Below are 22356 nucleotides of genomic sequence, written 5' to 3' on the forward strand. Positions count from 1 at the left end.
TCCTGGTCACTCGGTCCATAAAACCAGATCAAAGGTTGGAGCAGAAACGAAGGAACAGCTGTTTTTATTTCAGAACCATTTAATACAAATTCATATCAACAAACTCAACAGGTTACACAATCTTTAAAGGAAAACCCTGCTTTCTGATTGGACGAACCCACAAACAGTCTTTAGTTTTCACTGTTCTAAAGTTACAGACCAAACATGAATTCATATTTAGTCAGAGTGAAGCTGAACCTCATTCATTATAAAAGATTTCACTCTTCGGAGCTTCTTCCAGAGAAAAAACCTCATCGGACAGAAGAGACGAGTTTCCATAGAAACGATGAAAAAAGAGGCGACTGTTCCTCTAACAGCTGTGACCTCCGACCTCTTCACTTCCTCTTGCTCTTGGCCGGTTTGGCGAGCAGCGCCGGGTCGATCTGGTCCGGAGTCAGTCCTCTGACGGAGAACAGTCGCTGTGCGCGCTCCTTCAGCGTCCCCCCGCACTTCAACCCCCGAGACATCAGTTCCTCCTTCAGGACGTCCAGACCCAGAGACTCCAGCTGGTCTACGGAGGACAGCGAGGACAGATCCACCGTGGACCGACCCTGAACACAACACGATACTTTAGTGACATGTGACTGAGAGCATCACAGTACTGACCAAACAGACGGACGTTTTTCCTGTTTATTCACAGAGAGAAGAGTTTCAAATGAACGGATCCTTTAGATCAGAGGCGTCTTTGAACGCAGCAGGTGAACAGAGACCAGGTTCAGGTTCTCATCAGAACCAGGAGACGAACTCCTAATATATTATGGGATGGACTACTGACCTGCTGCTGAGACAAACTCTGGTCTGGACCCTGGTCCTCTGTGGGTCTGACAGTCTGGACTCTGGGGGTTTCTGTGGGACCCTGACCCTCTGCAGGTCTGCTGATCTGGTCTCTGGGAGTTTCTGTAGGACCCTGACCCTCTGCAGGTCTGCTAGTCTGGTCTCTGGGAGTTTCTGTGGGACCCTGACCCCCTGCAGGTCTGCTGGTCTGGTGGGTTGAGGAGGCGTCTGACGAGCTGGAGGAGACGATGAGGTCATTGATTATAAAAATTGTAAATGTTTGTGACACTGAAGTGGATCTGGACTCTGAGGATCAGGTCTGAAGTGGATCTAGTCTCTACCTGCTGCTCTGCTCAGGCTCCTCCTCTTTCTGTGTCGTCATGGTAACAGCAGCTCCACAGCTGGAGCTGCTGCTGCTGGATGGACCCTCCTCCTCCTCCTCTTCTGAGCTCAGCATCTCGCCGACCCCCGTCCTGTAACCATGGCAACACATTTCAAACTCTGACCCGGTCCAAACTCGAACTGAACCTCAGCAGAATGTCTGTGTGCCTTTTAAGCACTGCAGCAGAGGAAGACCTCCTCCTCACCAGAAACACGCTGCTGCTGCTGCGTTCTTCTTCTTCTGCTTCTTTTTCTGCGGCTGCTCGCTCTGATCAGAGTTTGGTCTCTTGGCTGCAGAGACGTCGTCCACCTTCACCTGACTGCTGGAGGACGCCTGCAGACCTGAGACACAGAGGAGATCACATGACTTTGATCACATGACTCCGATCCAAACCGGTTTTGAAGGAGTAAAACACGGAGGATTGAAAGGAACCAGACAGACGAAAAAGAACCGATAAGAGTATCAATAAGAGAACTAGTATCGATACCATCCTAAGCAATAACTCATCTTTGCTTTGATGTTCTCTGTTAAGTTTTTGTCTAAATGGGATTTAAAAGTTGTTTCTCCTACAAAGTGTTACATCAGAGTCCAGCTGTCCCTCTGATCAATACACACACCGTGTTGGTCTCACCCTTCATCACCGAGTCCTCCAGCCGCTCCGACAGGTCGTGACACTGCCTCTGGTACTCCGGGTCGGTGAACTGGTGTCTGGGTTCAGACAGTTTCCTCTGAAGCCGCTCCAGACGACGCTGCTCCTTCTCCGCCTCGCGCTCCGTCTGCTTCTTCAGCCACTCCGCCATCCTGCACACACACCACAGAAGAAGAGTGAGCAGCGACGTGACGAGCATCTCTCTCTGAGGCCCCGCCCACACTCCGTCGTTTTCCCCTTAAAACGCATGTCTTTTGCTTCGTTTACACTATCCGAGTTTTAGGGCACTGAAAAGTCACAGAGACTCACTACGGGACTCACTACCTGACTCACTACATGACTCACTACCTGACTCACTACATGACTCACTACGGGACTCACTACGGGACTCACTACCTGACTCACTACGGGACTCACTGCGGGACTCACTGCGGGACTCACTGCGGGACTCACTGCGGGACTCACTGCGGGACTCACTGCGGGACTCACTGACTCACTGCGGGACTCACTACATGACTCACTGCGGGACTCACTACGGGACTCACTACATGACTCACTACGGGACTCACTACATGACTCACTACATGACTCACTACATGACTCAACATGACTCACTACGGGACTCACTACGGGACTCACTACGGGACTCACTACATGACTCACTACATGACTCACTCACTACATGACTCACTACGGGACTCACTACATGACTCACTACGGGACTCACTACATGACTCACTCACTACATGACTCACTACGGGACTCACTACATGACTCACTACATGACTCACTACGGGACTCACTACATGACTCACTCACTACATGACTCACTCGGGACTCACTACGGACTCACTACATGACTCACTACGGGACTCACTACATGACTCACTCACTACATGACTCACTCGGGACTCACTACGGGACTCACTACGGGACTCACTACGGGACTCACTACATGACTCACTACATGACTCACTCACTCATGACTCACTACGGGACTCACTACATGACTCACTACGGGACTCACTACATGACTCACTCACTACATGACTCACTACCTGACTCACTACGGGACTCACTACATGACTCACTACATGACTCATCACTACGGGACTCACTACATGACTCACTCACTACTCACTACGGGACTCACTACGGGACTCACTACATGACTCACTACATGACTCACTACATGACTCACTACATGACTCACTGCGGGACTCACTACATGACTCACTACGGACTCACTACGGACTCACTACGGGACTCACTACATGACTCACTCACTACTCACTACGGGACTCACTACGGGACTCACTACATGACTCACTACATGACTCACTACGGGACTCACTACGGGACTCACTCTAACGGGACTCACTACATGACTCACTCACTACTCACTACGGGACTCACTACGGGACTCACTACATGACTCACTACATGACTCACTACATGACTCACTACATGACTCACTGCGGGACTCACTGCGGGACTCACTGCGGGACTCACTACCTGACTCACTGCGGGACTCACTGCGGGACTCACTACATGACTCACTACCTGACTCACTGCGGGACTCACTACGGGACTCACTACGGGACTCACTACATGACTCACTACGGGACTCACTACATGACTCACTCACTACATGACTCACTACGGGACTCACTACATGACTCACTACGGGACTCACTACATGACTCACTCACTACATGACTCACTACGGGACTCACTACGGGACGACTCACTACATGACTCACTACGGGACTCACTACATGACTCACTGCGGGACTCACTACGGGACTCACTACATGACTCACTACGGGACTCACTACATGACTCACTCACTACATGACTCACTACGGGACTCACTACGGGACTCACTACTACATGACTCACTACCTGACTCACTACGGACTCACTACATGACTCACTACGGGACTCACTGCGGGACTCACTACGACTACGGGACTCACTACGGGACTCACTACATGACTCGCTACATGACTCGCTACGGGACTCACTGCGTCTGTGACTTTGTTGAATAAGGCTCATTGTAAAGTGAAGGTGAGGTGTGTGTCGGTTTGAATCCCCGCTTTAACGATGAAGGTAGAAGTGTGGCCCGACTCACTCTTTCTCGTGGTTGACGTCTCGGAGCCGGCGGCCGCTCAGGTCTCTGCAGGCCTCGCGGTTCGTGGTCTTCTCGATCTGAGCGCCCAGAGCTCGCAGCATGGAGCCGAACCCTGAAACACACCACAGAAGAAGACGTCAGCTCTCATCTCCTCGTTTCCTGACAAACGTCTGTTGGTTTGTTTTCTGGCCCTGGACTCACCTCCTTTCCCTCCACGGAGGCGGAGCTGCAGGTGATAGACGGCGCCGCGCTGCAGAGGATCCTCCAGCTGAGACAGACGGCCATTTCTCACCACGTAGAAATCCTCAGAAGAAGAAACTCCCTGCAGACACAACCGTCCATTTACAGAACCGTGGAGACGTCTACACATGTGACCAGAACCACTAACTGTCGCCATGACGACGCCACGATTCATCTTCATCGTGACGACGTCATGATTCATCTTCATCATGACGTCACGATTGATCTTCATCATTCATCTTCATCATGACTTCACGATTGATCTTCATCATGACGTCACGATTCATCTTCATCATGACGTCATGATTGATCTTCATCATGACGTCACGATTCATCTTCATCATGACGACGTCACGATTCATCTTCATCATGTCGTCATGATTGATCTTCATCATGACGACACGATTCATCTTCATCATGACGTCACGATTCATCTTCATCATGACGGCACGATTCATCTTCATCATGACGTCACGATTCATCTTCATCATGACGTCACGATTCATCTTCATCATGACGTCACGATTCATCTTCATCATGACGTCATGATTGATCTTCATCATGACGACACGATTCATCTTCATCATGACGCCACGATTCATCTTCATCATGACGTCACGATTGATCTTCATCATGACGCCACGATTCATCTTCATCATGACTCGTTACGATTCATCTTCATCATGACGTCAAACGAAGCGCTAGCTTCGTTAGGCTAGCCGCTGTCTGTGCCTCGTTAGCCTAGTTAGCTTCGTTAGCCTCGCTAGCTTCGTTAGCCTAGCCGCTGTCTGTGTGTTAGCCTCGTTAGCCTCGCTAGCCTCGTTAGCCTTAGCCTAGCCGCTTCGTTAGCTTCGTTAGCCTCGTTAGCCTCGTTAGCTTCGTTAGCTTCGTTAGCCTCGCTAGCCTCGTTAGCAGCAGCTTGCCTTACCCCGCCCCCGTCACACTCACCTGTCTCTGGGTGAACCGGTCCAGGACGTCTCGGACCAGAGAGCCGGTCGGAACCGTGCAGGTGGAGCAGCTGAAGCCCGGCGCGCTCACAAACACCTCCATGGTAGCGACAGCACAGCGCGCATGCGCAGCCTCTTCTGCGCTCAAGCCAGGAGGAGCATTGACGTCATCACGTCAACACGACGCCACGACGCATTACATTACAGTACATTACCACTACATTACATTACATTACATTACATTACAGTCATTTAGCAGAAGCTTTTATCCAAAGCGACTTACAGGAAGTGTATTCAACATTATTCAAGAGAACTACTAGTCACCAAAGTTCACTCCTTTCTTAAACAAGCATCTAAGAAATAGTGCAGAGGCAAATTACCGAATATAATAAGTGCAAAACTAAAATTAAATTAAATAATTAAATTAAATTAAATTAAATTAAAACAATCTTAAAATTAAACACCAAAATAAAATTAAAATTAATTAAATAAATTAAATTAAATATAGTTACTGATTATTTTTCTGTTGACCGATTAATCAACAATTAATTTCATTTTTCTTCTTTTATTTCATAGTTCTCTCTTTTTTACCACTTTCTAATAGGTCACCTTTTAACACTAGTGCAGGAAGATCCTTTACTGCTGTTTAAGTACTAATACCACAGAGTAAAATACTCTAACAGAATCCAAATTTATAAAGTCTTCAACATTTTGTGTTTGTAAAAATCTTAAATAGTAAAGTAACTAAGGCTGTCAGATAAATGTAGTGAAGGAGAAGTAGGAAGATTATTAAGATTGTTCATAAATAAAGCTTTATTCGTGTTTATAAATGAAGTTTTGTCCATGTTCATATTCATGTTTATAAATAAAGTTTTGTCCATGTTTATATAAAGTCATGTTTATAAATAAAGTTTTGTCCATGTTTATATAAATAAAGTTGTGTCCATGTTCATGTTTATAAATAAAGTTTTGTCCATGTTTATAAATAAAGTTTTGTCCGTGTTCATGTCCGTGTTTATAAATAAAGTTTTGTCCATGTTCATATTCATGTTTATAAATAAAGTTTTGTCCATGTTCATATTCATGTTTATAAATAAAGTTTTGTCCATGTTCATATTCATGTTTATAAATAAAGTTTTGTCCATGTTCATATTCATGTTTATAAATAAAGTTGTGTCCATGTTCATATTCATGTTTATAAATAAAGTTGTGTCCATGTTTATAAATAAAGTTGTGTCATGTCCGTTTATAAATAAAGTTTATAAATAAAATAAAGTTTGTCCATGTTCCATGTTTATAAATAAAGTTGTGTCCATGTTCATATTCATGTTTATAAATAAAGTTGTGTCCATGTTCATATTCATGTTTATAAATAAAGTTGTGTCCATGTTCATATTCATGTTTATAAATAAAGTTGTGTCCATGTTCATGTCCGTGTTTATAAATAAAGTTGTGTCCATCCGGCTGCAGTACCGGCGGTCGCCGCGGCGCTGTGAGCAGCGTCTCTACCGGACGTGACGCAGCCGGTAGAGACGCAGCGGACACAACATGGCGGCCTGGTGGAAGGTTGTTTCCAGGTGCGGAGTCCGGCTCCCGTCCTGCAGGTTCTCCAGCGCGGACAGACCCGGCTCCGGGTTCGCTGCAGCCTACGACGCGCAGGAGGAGCTGCAGAGGGAGGCGCAGACCTCCTCCTCCTCCTCTTCCTCCTCCTCTTCATCCTCTTCCTCCTCCTCCTCTTCCTCCTCCTCCTCCTCCTCCTCCTCCCCCCCTCCTTCAGCTCGCTGCTCCGCCGGTCCCCGCTGGTCCACATGGGTCCTGCTCGGGACCGGGTGGTGGTGGGCCGGGTGGTGCGGGTGGTGCAGGAGGACCTGTACGTGGACTTCGGGGGAAGCTGCCCTGCGTGGTCCGGAGGCCGGCCGGCGGGGAGGCGCTGCTGCGGGGGACCAGAGTCCGTCTGCGGCTACACGACCTGGAGCTCACTGCACGCTTCCTGGGGGCCGGGACCGACACCACGCTGCTGGAGGCACAGGCCCTGCTGCTGGGCCCGCTGGAGGCCCAGGACCAGGACCGGGACCGGGACTGAGACTAGGACCGGGACTGAGACTAGGACCTGGACCAGCACTGAGGGGTCAGACCTGCTGACCTGCTGCAGCAGAACGACACGTTTCCTGAAGGGACTGAAACCTCTAAGGATAACAATAAATATACATATAAATATACATGTACATATACATATATATATATACTATAATGTCTCATATATAAAATATACTATAATGACTCATAAATAATAAATATACTTTATAATGTCTCATGTTATTATAATAAATATACTTTATAATGACTCATGTTATAATAATATACTTTATAATGACTCATGTTATAATAATATACTTTATAATGACTCATGTTATAATAATAAATATACTTTATAATGACTCATGTTATAATAATAATATACTTTATAATGACTCATGTTATAATAATATACTTTATAATGACTCATGTTATAATAATATATTTATAATGACTCATGTTATAATATATTTATAATGACTCATGTTATAATAATATACTTTATAATGACTCATGTTATAATAATATACTTTATAATGACTCATGTTATAATAATATACTTTATAATGACTCATGTTATAATAATATACTTTATAATGACTCATGTTATAATAATAATAAATATACTTTATAATGACTCATGTTATAATAATATACTTTATAATGACTCATGTTATAATAATATACTTTATAATGACTCATGTTATAATAATATACTTTATAATGACTCATGTTATTATAATATACTTTATAATGACTCATGTTATTATAATATACTTTATACACATTAAACACCTTGGTCTCGTTCTTGTTCCTCCACGTGAAGAAGTACTTTAATACTCGCTAAAAGTAGATCAATATTAGATATAAAAATATAAGTACATATTAATGGTTGGGCACACCGCAGTAGTTTTAAAGGGATTCACTTTTAAAAATAAAATAAATGAAGATGAACTAAATAAGAATCCTAACCAGTGAGACAGAGAAGCATTAGAATCAGACCCAGAGTCAGTGGATAGTTTCTTTAATAGGTCAACAGGTTCTCATTCATAAATATAAACACATTACATATTCATAAACGTCTTCATGTTTATAGAGACGTCATAACTGAGCTGAAGGCAGTGAGTTCATACAGGAAGCAGCAGTAGAGGGTTTAGTACTGTGATACTGTAGTACTTTAGGAATGATGGAGTACTAGTAGTAGTAGTACTAGTAGTAGTAGTACTAGTAGTAGTAGTACTAGTAGTAGTAGTAGTACTAGTAGTAGTACTAGTAGTAGTAGTAGTAGTAGTAGTACTCAGTGCTCGTGTTCTTCATGCTGACTGGATCTCTTCATCCACACATGGTCACATAGAGCCACTGAGGAGAGAGACGTCACAAGATCAGTGAGACATGAAATATATAAATAATATACATAAAGACCAGTGGCCTTCTCTGCTGGCCTAAACATCATCAGAATAGAAATTTAATTTTGATATATTTTTCCACAAATATGTATTAAATTATTCCCCGTAGTCTATTCTCTTCATTTCATAGCTTTCCTCTTGGTTGTGCTGCTTCCAGCCTCAGGTCGAGATTGGAGGGCTGGCCTTTACGTTAGAGCTTTTATCCAATCATATTTCAGCCGTCATGTGACACCAAAGCAGGGCTGGATCTACAGCTCAACCAACAGCAGGAACCGGAGCTCCACAACGTAGAGTGAATAAAAATAGGGAAATATTAAAAAGACTGATTGATTGTGTCATGTTTTTGGGGAAACGATGAAAGCATCGAGTCCACAAACAAACAACACAGATCTACATTACCAACAAAGTGTTTACTGGGATGTCAGGCAAAATACAAAACGACTTGATTTATGCTATTGCTGATCACAATGGAGATAAAACAAGCACCCTTTGTTATGTTATGGTGGACGAGATGTCGCACAGCTCGCTTTGTCAGATTTGAAGATGTTACTAGTGGCAAGCGGGCTGATGACATGGCCGCTCTTATTTTCCGTTTCTTGGAGGAATATGAATGTAGTCTGGATAAAGTTGTGGCACAGTGTTTTGATGGCACAGTGTTTTGATGGCACAGTGTTTTGATGGCACAGTGTTTTGATGGCATCTGGACTAAATGGGGTGCAGGCTAAAGTTAAGGAGAGAGCAACTACGCCTTTTTATTGTAACGTGTTGACTGTATCCAAGCATCTTAAAGCTGGCAGTTTAACACTCTTAATTGCAAATGCGGATTTATTGATTTTAAATGCGTCGGAAATATTAATATAACTCTGTTGTACTCGACTATGTTAAGGTGATGCAACCCAGTTATAATGCGTTTCTGTCTAAATGTATAGTTTCTAGAGCCATGGCGTCATAATGAAGGCATTAAGAGGTGGATTCATTCACTGAAGGCCGAGGGGTGAAATGCACGGCCCGCTACTGATAAAGACACAAAATATAAAGAAACAAAGTATAAATACACAAAAGAAAAATATTTACTAAAAAAAAGATTTATATGACAGAATTATTAAATTATGAAAATATGTCTTTAAGATTTATATGACAGAATTATTAAATTATGAAAATATGAAATGGATTGATGTAAAATATTAAGACGGTAGTTTTATGATTTCATATGTTTTATGAACTGTGTTAAAAAGAAGCTCATAAAAAAGGAACGTTTTTCCAAATAAAATAAATAAATAAAGATTAAATAAACGAAAAGAAAAACAGAAATAAAATAGTGTGTTAAAAGTGTTTAAAGAAAAATGGTTTAAAATGGGTTCATTCTGTTGGCCTGCATCATATTATACATAACATTATTTATATATATATATAAATATATATATATATATATATATATATATATATATATATGTTATATATATAAATATATATATAACATATATAACATATATATATATATATATAAATATAAATATATATATGTATCACAAACCTCGGTGAAGTTCAGCTCTGCACTTCCTGTCCCGTCTCGGTCCAGCTCCTGGAAGGCCTCTGAGAGAAACACCACAGAAGAAGAAACATGAAACTCAGTGAGGAGGCTCCGTGCTGTGTTCAGGTCACGTTGTAAAAACCATCACCAAATCTGGAGTCATGATGAGGTGGAAGAAGTACTTTACTGCAGTACTAATACCAGAACAAATACTCTGTTACAAGTAAAAGTCCTGCATTCAAACATGACTCAAGGAAAAGTAGAAGCACCAAAACTAAAAGTACTCATGATTGAGAATAATATGTATTATATTATAGTATTAATGTAGTTTTATAAATATTATAGTATTAATGTAGTTTTATAAATATTATAGTATTAATGAGTAAATCACTTTAAAGATGGAGCTCATTTCAATGATTTTATATAATACTTCATTATTTACTAGTTATAAATAAATGTAGTGCAGTACAAGTACAATATTTACTCAGAATTACCCTTATTTACTCAGGTAAAGTACAAGTACCTTAAACTTGTACTTTGATGCAGTAGTTGATTAATTGTACTTAGTAACTGTATATATTTATACAAACAGAGGACCCTGAACGCAGCAGCAGAGTAAACAGAGGACCCTGAACGCAGCAGCAGAGTAAACAGAGGGCCCTGAACGCAGCAGCAGAGTAAACAGAGGGCCCTGAACGCAGCAGCAGAGTAAACAGAGGACCCTGAACGCAGCAGGTCTACGTACTGAACATGGCCTCCAGTTTGACCAGGCAGCAGGTGAAGTTGTCGAAGTCGATGATCTCGTTGTCGGCGTATCGAGCGACCAGCATCTGATACAGCTTGTTGTTCAGTTTGAACCCTGAGGACACAAGAGGTCAGAGGTCAGAGGTCAGATCAGAGAAACTGTGCGTTAACGTTGGGAGGCCATGAGCAGCGAGACTTACCGCCGTTTTCCAGAGCCATGCGCATCTCGTAGGAGCTCATGCATCCAGATTTATCCAGATCGAACTCTCTGAAGATTCCCTGCAGAGTCACAAGATTCAGATCAACAGCACGATGAAAACAAGTGGTGACGCTAACGCTAACGTTAGCTAACGTCTACGTCTACAGAACATCTTTGTGTTTCAGAGGAGGATGAAGGAAGCCTCTCGTCTCATGAGAAGTCACAAATATCACCAGGAAACAAACAAACAGAGCTAGCTAGCGTTAGCGCTTCACATGTTAGCATTAGCCAGCTGTCCGTTCTGCTTATGTGCAAAAGTACCTACCCAGAATGCCTTGCGAGGGGACTCAACCCTACTCTGCATCTGATTGGCTACTGGCTGCTAAACGCTATCGTTAGCCTAGCTATGATGCTAATAATCTGTGAACTAGACCGGACGAGGAGGAGCGACTCAGCAGCTTCTTCATCATTAAATGCAGTTCTACCAAAATCACAAATTATATTATTGATGATAACATTCCTATAAGAAAATATGGGAATATGTGAAATAATCATTTTGACACAGACTCGGTTTTTGTAAAATATTCTAAATCTAGACAGTTGATTTCTCGCCTCAATAATAATCAGAAGTGAATGTTATGATTAAATATTGTTCGTACCAAGAAGCTTCTGACTACGGGAACAAAAACGTGAACGAAGCGACGGTTAGCATCATAGCTAGGCTAACGTTAGCGTGTGACTTTACACTTCAAACATCATTAACTTGATGAACAAAACCTTTAAGAATCATAAACGTTTGTTTGACACACAGATCCAGAATCCAAAGGAAGAATCTGATTGACTGAGGAGGAAGCAGTGATGATGACTTCCTGTTGGACTACAGAAACACGTCCTCATCGGTTATGTGTTGGTGAAATGCACCCTGGGAGATGCAGTTAAACCTTGGTCTTTAAGAGCAGATATATTTGTTCTAACACAGGTCCTCATGTTTGGTTCCACGTTCTTCACAAACATGGAGAACTTGGGTAACGTTCCTCCTCTGAACTCACCAGCCACTTCCTGATCTTGTTCCAGAGAACCTGAAACTCCAGCAGACCGAGGCGAGCGCTGCCGTCCTTCTGAGCTCAAGTCAAGAAGAAGAAGAGAGGAAGACGGAACAGTAGAACAAATGGTTCTACTACCAATGAGAACAGTTAGAGGAACATCATGAATCCAGAGCTGCTGCTGTATTTAATGAAATATAAAAAGGATAATGTTTATTTCCATCTCATTATCTGAATAAATCAACATTAGAATCGGTTCCTAAACACTTTGTGGTTCTGCTGCGCTCATCTTCAGTGTCATTGTCCTGTTTCCTGGTTCTATAGTAGAACACACCACTAGATGTCAGCAGCTACGTATGAAGAACTGCATGAGGAACAGGTTCTTGTGACTGTCTCACAATAAATGCTGAAGGGCTTTTAATTTGGAATGGAAACAGGAAGTGGACCGAAAGAGACTTCCTGTTTGGCTCCAACAAACACAAACAGATCCAACAAACAGAACAAACGGACCGCAGCAGAACCAACAGAACTAACAGAACCAACAGACAGCAGCAGAACCAGCAGAACTAACAGAACCAGCAGAACCAACAGACAGCAGCAGAACTAACAGAACCAACACAACAAACAGAACCAACAGACAGCAGCAGAAGTAACAGAACCAACAGAATCAACAGAACCAACAGAACCAACAGAACTAACAACTAACAGAACCAGCAGAACCAACAGAACAAACAGAACCAACAGACAGCAGCAGAACCAGCAGAACTAACAAAACTAACAGAACCAGCAGAACTAACAGAACCAACAGAATCAACAGAACCACCAGAACCAGCAGATTGAGGATACGTCCATGAGGCCGACCATGGCCCTGCAGGACTCCATACTGAAACCATCGGTCTGGAGGTCTCTGTCTGTGAACCACCACAGAAGAAGAAGTTAATTATGTTTCGGACTCTCGTCACGTTTGAACATCAGAAGATTCAGAACTTACGTTTGGACACGACTCGGTTGAGGATCGTCCTGAGCTCTCTCACTGAGATCTCCATGTCCTGAGGAGAGGAACCATGGTTATATTATATCATATTACAGATATAGATGTAGATATATATGTAATATGATATAATTTAATATGTATTTGTACATTTCTACAGCTTCAGTTTGAGTTATTAACCTCTTTAGAACAGCAGTTTAATAAATGTTTTATATTTATATTTATTCAGAACTCACGTCTCCAGACAGCTGAGCGAACATGGACCTGAAGGAGTCGTCGACGTCGCTCTCTGAGATTTCCTCCTGCAGAGAAGAAGAAAGACAGAAGGTCAAAGGTCGTCACCACTCAAAGTTTATTTAAGATAAGATCTTAAGATAAATGTTCAACGTATACCTCCTCTTCAAAGTTTGCCACCACGTCATCGTCCATCTCACTGCAGAGACCAACAGAGCGTCACGACTCACTTTATGGATAATCAATATTCAATCAATCAATATTCAATCAATCACTAGAAGGTTCTGGTTCTGACGGACTCACTGGGTCTCCGAATGTTTCTCCGTGAACACCCTCAGGACAAAGTCGGCCTCCTTCGAGGGTTCAAAGGTCGACGGGACGACCAGGTACTCGCCCGGCGGGAGGCGGAGCCTGGCGCTCACCTCCCGCAGGTTGATGAAGGTCTCTGATCGCGCGCAGGAGGAGTGACGCAAGAAGAAGTCCTTCTTCATGTGGACGCTGGGACAGCCTCGGTACTGACGGACGGACGGACACGTTAATTTAAGTTTAAAAAACTACAAACGTACTGTTAAAGTTTAGTGTGTCTGAACCAACTCACCTCCTCAGGAATCTGTGAGGAGACAAAGAAGAAGAGTCACGAAACAGAACGATCCTCTCTGATAGCATGCTAACGTGCTAATACTGCTACTGCTACATGGTTACTAACAACCACCAGATGGTACCGTGTAGTCACTGAACGGTTCAGGGTGGTTTCTGGGATGTTCTTAGGTAGGTCCTCCTGGTGGTTCGTGGTCATTATGGGGTTTAAAGGGTTAATAATAATAATGATAATAATAATATTGGTCAATAATGAGTTGTGGGGTCAATAATGAGTTGTGGCACCTCGCCCGGAAAAGGGAAACCGGGGCACCCTCCTGGAGCCAGACCTGGGAGGGGAGCTCGCCGGCAAGCGTCTGGTGGCCGGGGCCTTGGCGCATGGGGCCCGGCCAGGCCCAGCCCAAAAAATCGACATTGAGCCGCAGTTCGGAGTACGCGGCCTTCTGGAAGTCCTTGGGTGGCGTCCTGGAAAGGGCGCCAACTGGGGACTCCATAGTTCTTCTGGGAGACTTCAACGCTCATGTGGGTAATGACGGAGAAACCTGGAGGGGTGTGATTGGGAGGAACGGCCTGCCCGATCTGAACCTGAGTGGTGCTTTGTTGTTGGACTTCTGTGCTAGTCATGGACTGTCCATAACGAACACCGTGTTTGAGCATAGGGAGGTTCACAAGTGTACTTGGTACCAGAACACCCTAGGCCAAAGGTCTATGATCGACTTTGTAGTTGTGTCATCAGACCTGCGGCCGTATGTCTTGGACACTCGGGTGAAGAGAGGAGCAGAGCTGTCAACTGATCACCACCTGGTGGTGAGTTGGATCAGGTGGCGGGGGAAGGCTGCCGGACAGACCCGGTAAACCCAAACATGTAGTGAGGGTGAACTGGGAACGTCTGGCTGAGGATCCTGTCCGCAAGGTCTTCAACTCCCACCTCAAGAATAATTTCTTGTGCATCCCGGGGGAGGCTGGGGACATGGAATCCGAGTGGGCCATGTTCAAATCCTCCATTGTGGAAGCTGCTGCTAGGAGTTGTGGTCGGAAGGCGATCGGTGCCTGTCGTGGCAGCAATCCGAGAACCCGCTGGTGGACACCAGCGGTGAAGGAGGCCGTAAAGCTGAAGAAGGAGGCCTTTTGGGCTTGGCTGGCCCAGGGGTCTCCTTAATCAGCAGGCAGGTACCGGTTGGCCGGAAGGGCTGCAGCTACGGCAGTTGCTGAAGCAAAAACCCGACTCAGAAAGGGGAAACAGGGCTTTTCTCAGGCTGTGCTCAGCAGGGGGGGAGAACTGCAGACCCAGACTGGGGATATTGTCGAGTGGTGGAAAGAACACTTTGAGGGGCAGCCTTAGAGAGAGGGTGAGGAGCTCAGCCTTAGAGAGAGGACGAGGAGCTCAGCCTTAGAGAGAGGGTGAGGAGCTCAGACATCCGGAGGGAGCTCGGAGTAGAGCCGCTGCTCCTTCGCGGCGAAAAGGGGCCATCTGAGGTGGCTCCGGCATCTGACCAGGATGCCCCCTGGACGCCCCCCTTTAGAGGTTTTCTAGGCACGTCCAACTGGTAAGAGGCCCCGGGGTTGACCCAGAACACGCTGGAGAGATTATATATCTCATCTGGCCTGGGAACGCCTCGGGGTTCCCAGGAGGAGCTGGAAAGTGTTGCTGGGGAGAAGGACGTCTGGAGGACCCTCCTTAGCTTGCTGCCCCCGCGACCCGGCCCCGGATAAGAGGAGGAAAATGGATGGATGGATGGATGGATGGATAATATTGATAATAATAATAATAATGATGATGATGATGATGATAATAATAATGAAAATAATAATAATGATAATAATAATAAAAATAATGATAATAATAATAATAATAATAATAATAATAATAATAATGATAATAATAATGGTTTATTTATTTATAGAGCAGTGTTCAGACCAGAGGCACAAAGTAAACAACACAGAGTCACAGGACTAAAAGATAACGAGCATTTAAGACAGATGTTTGAGGTAAAGCAGTAAACAACGTGTCTGTTGGTGTACTATAGATGTACAGAGATAGTTTTAGGACAGCAGCAGGCTCTTTGACCTCTGACCTCGTAGATGGCGAACCCGATGGTGTGCACGTCCTGACCGTGGCGGCGGACGCGGCGGCGGTCTTTCTGCATCAGAGCCACCAGGAAGCTGCAGGCCGCCTCGTCGTCCTCGGGGTCGTCGTCCTCCTCCAGCAGGCAGATCTTATACTGAGGGTTGATCCAGAACGTGTCTGCAGGGAGGCGGCCACAGCCAAGGCATCATGGGATATGTAGATATTATAGGACAGATGGTGGAACGTGAACACATCATACATCATACAAATGTTCTATAAAGATTCTCACTGGGACTGTTCCTGCAGCCTCCGGCGGTGCTTCCTCTCCTCCAGCTGCCCTCAAACATGGTCGTGGTCCAGAACCTGGTGGAGTCCTGACTGAGGGCGTCCGGGGTCAGATTACAGATCTCCAGCCGGGAGAACTGACGCAGGAACTCCTGAAAAGACATCCTGACGGACAGACGGACATTTCACTGCCTTCACCCCGTAAACCCACTCTCATGTTACCGTCACACACTTAGAACTTACCAGAACTCTCCGTCCTCCATTTTACAGAGAAGCTCATCTTTCTCTGCAGAGTCCACGGAGCTCCACTCTGAGGAGCTGAAACACAAAGGTGGAAGTTTAAAAACACAGACGACCCGTTTGGTTCTGGAAACACTTTGAAGGCCCTCACCTGTCGCTCCAGGCTCCGGTCCACTCCACCTGACCCCAGGGGTTCCTGATCCGGATCAGACGCTCCTGCCGGCCGCGGTACTCCACCTGCAGAAGACAGAGAGACAAACATCCAGAGTCCGACACAGACACCGGATCCTGATGTGTGTGGATGTCGATGTGACGAAGGTGAGCTCACCTGTTGGAGTGCGGTCACAGAGTAGGCATGGCCTTTCACCAGCTTCTTGAAGGTCACCGCTTCCATGTCCAAAGAGCTGGTGATCTAAGGAGACAGGTCACACACACAACCTGATTCCTCCTGGAGAACAACTTAGAGCGATGTCTCTGGTCAAAATATATGTGGCGGTAACGTTCACACATTAGTGAAGCAAAAACAAAAGATTAAGTTGTAGAAGCTAAAGTCTTCACATCAACAGACTCAGAGAGTGTTAAACACATAAAGACTGCAGGTCATTCCAGGATCAAAGGCCAAAATAAAACTCCTTTTACAGGACTCAGTCCACATGGGTGGCACCTTAAAGCCAAAAGTACAAACTTTATAGTAATATATATATATATATATACAGTATATATACATATATATATATATATATATATACATATATACAGCGGGTAAAATAAGTATTGAACACGTCACCATTTTTCTCAGTAAATATATTTCTAAAGGTGCTATTGACATTAGATTTTCACCAGATGTTGGTAACAACCCAAATAATCCATACATACAAAGAAAACCAAACAAATAAGATCAGAAATTAAGTTATGTGTAATAAAATGGAATGACACAGGGAAAAAGTATTGAACACATGAACAAAGGGAGGTGCAAAAAGGCATGGAAAGCCAAGACACCAGCTGAAAGCAATCCTGCCCCTTGTCAGTGCAAATGAATATCAGCTGGTTCAGTCCCAACTGATGGCCTATAAAAAGGTGTCTCATTACCAAGGTGTCACACAAGAAACATCTCATGATGGGTAAAAGCAAAGAGCTCTCTCAAGACCTTCACAACCTTATTGTTGCAAAACATACTGATGGCATTGGTTCCAGAAGGATTTCTAAACTTCTGAATGTTCCAGTGAGCACTGTTGGGGCCATAATCCAGAAGTGGAAAGAACATAATTTCACCATAAACCGGCCACGACCAGGTGCTCCTCGCAAGATTTCTGACAGAGGAGTGAAAAGAATTATCAGAAGAGTTGTCCAAGAGCCAAGGAGCACTAGTGGAGAGCTTCAGAAAGACCTGGAATCAGCAGGTACAATTGTTTCAAAGAAAACAATAAGTAATGCATCAACCGCCGTGGCCTGTATGCACGCTCACCACGCAAGACTCCACTGCTGAAGAAAAAGCATGTTGAAGCTCGTTTAAAGTTTGCTGCACAACATTTAGACAAGCCTGTGAAATACTGGGAGAATATAGTCTGGTCAGATGAGACCAACATGGAACTCTTTGGAGGCCATAATACACACCATGTTTGGAGGTCAAATGGCACTGCACATCACCCCAAAAACACCAGACCAACAGTGAAGTTTGGAGGTGGAACATCATGGTGTGGGGCTGTTTTTCAGCATACAGCACTGGCAAACTTCATATAATTGAAGGAAGGATGAATGGAAAAATGTACCGAGACATTCTTGATAAAAATCTGCTGCCATCTAGCAGGATGATGAAGATGAAACGAGGGTGGACATTTCAGCAAGACAATGATCCCAAACACACAGCCAAGGAAACTCTCCATTGGTTTCAGAGAAAGAAAATAAAGCTGCTAGAATGGCCCAGCCAATCACCTGACTTGAATCCAATAGAAAATCTATGGAAAGAACTAAAGATCAGATTTGAAGTGTTTGTGTGGAAGAATGGGCCAAAATCACACCTGAGCAATGCATGCGACTGGTTTCTCCATACAGGAGGCGTCTTGAAGCTGTCATTACCAACAAAGGCTTTTGTACCAAGTATTAAATACATTTCAGTTAGCATGTTCAATACTTTTTCCCTGTGTCATTTTATTACACATAACTTAATTTCTGAACTTATTTGTTTTGTTTTCTTTGTATGTATGGATTACTTGGGTTGTTACCGATATCTGGTGAAAATTTTATGTCAATAGCACCTTTAGAAATATATATACTGAGAAAAATTTTGACTTATTTTACCCGCTGTATATATATATATATATACACAACAATGCTGCATCCTGCACACAGTGTTGAGTTTGAAATCTCAAACCAGCATGATGAAGTGGGTCAAAAGAGGCCAAAGTGGGTCGTCATCAAATCTGAAATAATAGCACACGTGATAAGCAGACATTTGTTGTTGGGACTGACGTCTATGGAGCAGCCCAGCAGAGACCCTCTCTCCAGAGCTTTACTGATGATACGATGGAGATCTCTGGGAGCTTTCTTCAGCTCGTACATCTCAGACACACCGCCGGTGAAGTCCTCAAAACCCTCAGTGGTGCTGCCGCCGGACAACGCCTCATAGGAACCATTCATCCTGAAAACACACAGTAAACATGCAGTACACACACAGTACACAATCAGTAAACACACAGTAAACACTCAGCAAACACTCAGTAAACACACAGTACACACTCAGTAAACACACAGTAAACACAAAGTAAACACTCAGTAAACACACAGTAAACACAAAGTAAACACTCAGTAAACACACAGTACACACACAGTACACACGCAGTTAACACTCAGTAAACACACAGTAAACACACAGTAAACACACAGTACACACTCAGTAAACACACAGTACACACTCAGTTAACACACAGTAAACACTCAGCAAACACTCAGTAAACACACAGTACACACTCAGTAAACACACAGTAAACACTCAGCAAACACTCAGTAAACACACAGTAAACACACAGTACACACTCAGTAAACACACAGTACACACTCAGTAAACACACAGTACACACGCAGTTAACACTCAGTAAACACACAGTAAACACACAGTACACACTCAGTAAACACTCAGTAAACACACAGTAAACACACAGTACACACTCAGTAAACACACAGTACACACGCAGTTAACACTCAGTAAACACACAGTAAACACACAGTACACACTCAGTAAACACACAGTACACACTCAGTTAACACTCAGTAAACACACAGTACACACTCAGTAAACACACAGTAGGTAAACACACAGTACACACTCAGTAAACACACAGTACACACTCAGTAAACACTTAGTACACACTCAGTAAACACACAGTACACACTCGGTAAACACACAGTAAACACTCAGTAAACACACAGTACACACTCAGTAAACACTTAGTACACACTCAGTAAACACACAGTACACACTCGGTAAACACACAGTAAACACTCAGTAAACACTTAGTACACACTCAGTAAACACACAGTACACACTCGGTAAACACACAGTAAACACTCAGTAAACACTTAGTACACACTCAGTAAACACCCAGTAAACATACAGTAAACACACATTAAACACTCAGTAAAATCTTATATAATAAAATCCTTTCCCATCATGTTCAGTTTCAGGTCTTACTTGGCGTAGGCCTTCTCCAGCAGGGCGCTCCAGTACTCACTGCCTTCAGCCGAGTGGACGAACAGCAGCTCTCCGTCTTTGACCGGCAGACGGTCGTCGATCACAACGTCAACCCACTCACCAAACTGCCAGAACTGAGACGGGACAGAAGAGGAAGAATTTAAATCCAGATATGAGAGAGAGAGTAAAATACAGGTAAAGGTGAATGTTAATGTACATGTAAACTTCAGAGTCCATCAATGTATCAGAAGATCTGAGAGCAGTGGATCTTATTAAAGTCACTTCTGTGTCAAATCATCGCTCATGACCAAAACACAAACTCCTGAGTTCCACTTTAAGGTACAAACAGGTGAGTGGGTGTGGCCTCTGAACAGGTGGATCTCACCTGGAAGTGGAAGATGCCGGCGTATTCGTGGTTGAAGTTTTGACCGTGAGGAACGACGCGATGGAGCAGCCGGTCGTTCAGAGTCAGAGACCCGATAGCAGCAAGCAGCCAGCAGTCTCCTGGAAAATGACCAGAGTCAATGCAGATATACAGACACACTTCAACTACCTTCAGAACCAGTCAATGCAGATATACAGACACACTTCAACTACCTTCAGAACCAGTTAATGCAGATATACAGACACACTTCAACTACCTTCAGAACCAGTCAATGCAGATATACAGACACACTTCAACTACCTTCAGAACCAGTTAATGCAGATATACAGACACACTTCAACTACCTTCAGAACCAGTTAATGCAGATATACAGACACACTTCAACTACCTTCAGAACCAGTCAATATAGACATCAGATGTGACATCACAAGGTTGTGATGATGATGATGATCCTGATTGGAGGAAAAGATGTCGTGTTTACAGGAAGTGTTAGTTTGTTAACTGAACGTCAGCTGACTCCATTATCCTAAGAAGACACTCTGATGGTCTGTGGGGACACGCTAATGCTAGGTGAAACGCTAACGGCAACAACAACATTAGCTGCTTTCACATTAAGCTGCTAATGTTTCCGGCTAATGTAGTTTCCCTCCATTCACCGATCAATGAACTGATCAATACAGGTTCCGACCTGATGGACTGAGTGCTGCCTTCAGGGGCTCTTTGTAAGATCTTTCAGTGTATATGTACAGTATATACAGTACATATATGTTTGTGTATATATAAATATATGTATATATACATAGTATATGTACATCATGTGTGTGTATATACACATGATAGTTTGATGAGGACACATACACGTTTGTTTCCTTCATGTCTGTTGAGCTCTTTGTTTACTCTCTGACTCTAACAGTCAGCTGGTGTCTTAGCAACCGTCGTCAGGGAAGTTCCCTTCAAACCACAGACACACAAACTGTGTGAGGTCACATGACCAGCAGACTCACCCAGCGCTCCCTGACAGATGTCCGTCCTGGTGGCTCCGCCCACAATGAACTGGGGGTTCTCCGTCAGCTCCTGAAACAGCCAATCAGAGACGACCGTCTGTGTTACATTATCATTCTCTCTGAAGGTTATTGTCTCTATAATTATCATGTTAACTGAAGCAGCAGCTGCAGGAGAGAACACACACACACACACACACACATACACACACACACACATACATATACAAACACACACACACCCACACACACACACATATACACACACACACACACACACACACACACACACACACACACACACACACCCACACACACACACACTTCTTCTGATATCCTCAGTTCTGTTTGATTTATCTGTCTGAACCAAGTCTTCACTTCCTGCCACAAACAGGAAGCAGCGTCTGGTTCAGCCAATCACAGCCCTCAGATTTAGAGCAGTGAGTCCCTGCAGTGTGTCAGCTGGACTAAGAGAACTGCCAAAGGTCTCCTCTGATACCGGATCAGGGTCTTTTAGAGTCACTTGGAGTTTTAACACTTTGGGTTCTTACCGTCGGTCTCTTCCACTCCACCCCTCTGGTTTTGGAAGTGAATGGTCCGAGTTCCTTGAAGCCCAGTGAAGCCGGTTCTGCGGAGAACATTGGGTCCTGGAACAGGGATCCGTTCTGCAGACAGTCCTCCTTCAGGGCCTGAAAGTCCTGGT

General features: G+C 44.0%; 3 protein-coding genes across 3 annotated transcripts; 1 reads left to right on the forward strand and 2 right to left on the reverse strand.

Moving 5' to 3' along the window:
* Positions 1 to 47: 47 nt before the first annotated feature.
* On the reverse strand, positions 48 to 5293 carry sde2 (SDE2 telomere maintenance homolog (S. pombe)). Its single transcript, XM_054604883.1, has 8 exons — positions 5167 to 5293; positions 4180 to 4300; positions 3979 to 4090; positions 1827 to 1996; positions 1401 to 1536; positions 1155 to 1286; positions 815 to 1049; positions 48 to 590 (listed from the first exon to the last, which is right to left on the reverse strand). Exons 1-8 carry the CDS (start codon positions 5266 to 5268, stop codon positions 375 to 377), a joined length of 1224 nt encoding a protein of 407 aa, XP_054460858.1. The 5' UTR covers positions 5269 to 5293; the 3' UTR covers positions 48 to 374.
* Positions 5294 to 6713: 1420 nt separating this feature from the next.
* On the forward strand, positions 6714 to 7396 carry mrps28 (mitochondrial ribosomal protein S28). Its single transcript, XM_054603630.1, is given in 3 exon segments — positions 6714 to 6891; positions 6933 to 7052; positions 7055 to 7396. Coding segments are annotated over 3 exon segments (492 nt in total). The 3' UTR covers positions 7249 to 7396.
* Positions 7397 to 8280: 884 nt separating this feature from the next.
* Positions 8281 to 21932, reverse strand: capn1b (calpain 1, (mu/I) large subunit b). The gene is made up of 20 exons (XM_054604240.1): positions 21657 to 21932; positions 20653 to 20771; positions 20268 to 20401; positions 19049 to 19217; positions 16908 to 16991; positions 16731 to 16816; positions 16583 to 16657; positions 16344 to 16504; positions 16062 to 16231; positions 13988 to 13999; positions 13693 to 13904; positions 13549 to 13588; positions 13392 to 13457; positions 13156 to 13213; positions 13011 to 13075; positions 12171 to 12239; positions 11123 to 11201; positions 10924 to 11037; positions 10182 to 10240; positions 8281 to 8600 (listed from the first exon to the last, which is right to left on the reverse strand). Exons 1-20 carry the CDS (start codon positions 21871 to 21873, stop codon positions 8574 to 8576), a joined length of 2016 nt encoding a protein of 671 aa, XP_054460215.1. The 5' UTR covers positions 21874 to 21932; the 3' UTR covers positions 8281 to 8573.
* Positions 21933 to 22356: the final 424 nt, after the last annotated feature.

This window comes from Anoplopoma fimbria, chromosome 9 (genome assembly GCF_027596085.1).
Source record: "Anoplopoma fimbria isolate UVic2021 breed Golden Eagle Sablefish chromosome 9, Afim_UVic_2022, whole genome shotgun sequence".
Lineage (NCBI taxonomy): Eukaryota > Metazoa > Chordata > Actinopteri > Perciformes > Anoplopomatidae > Anoplopoma > Anoplopoma fimbria.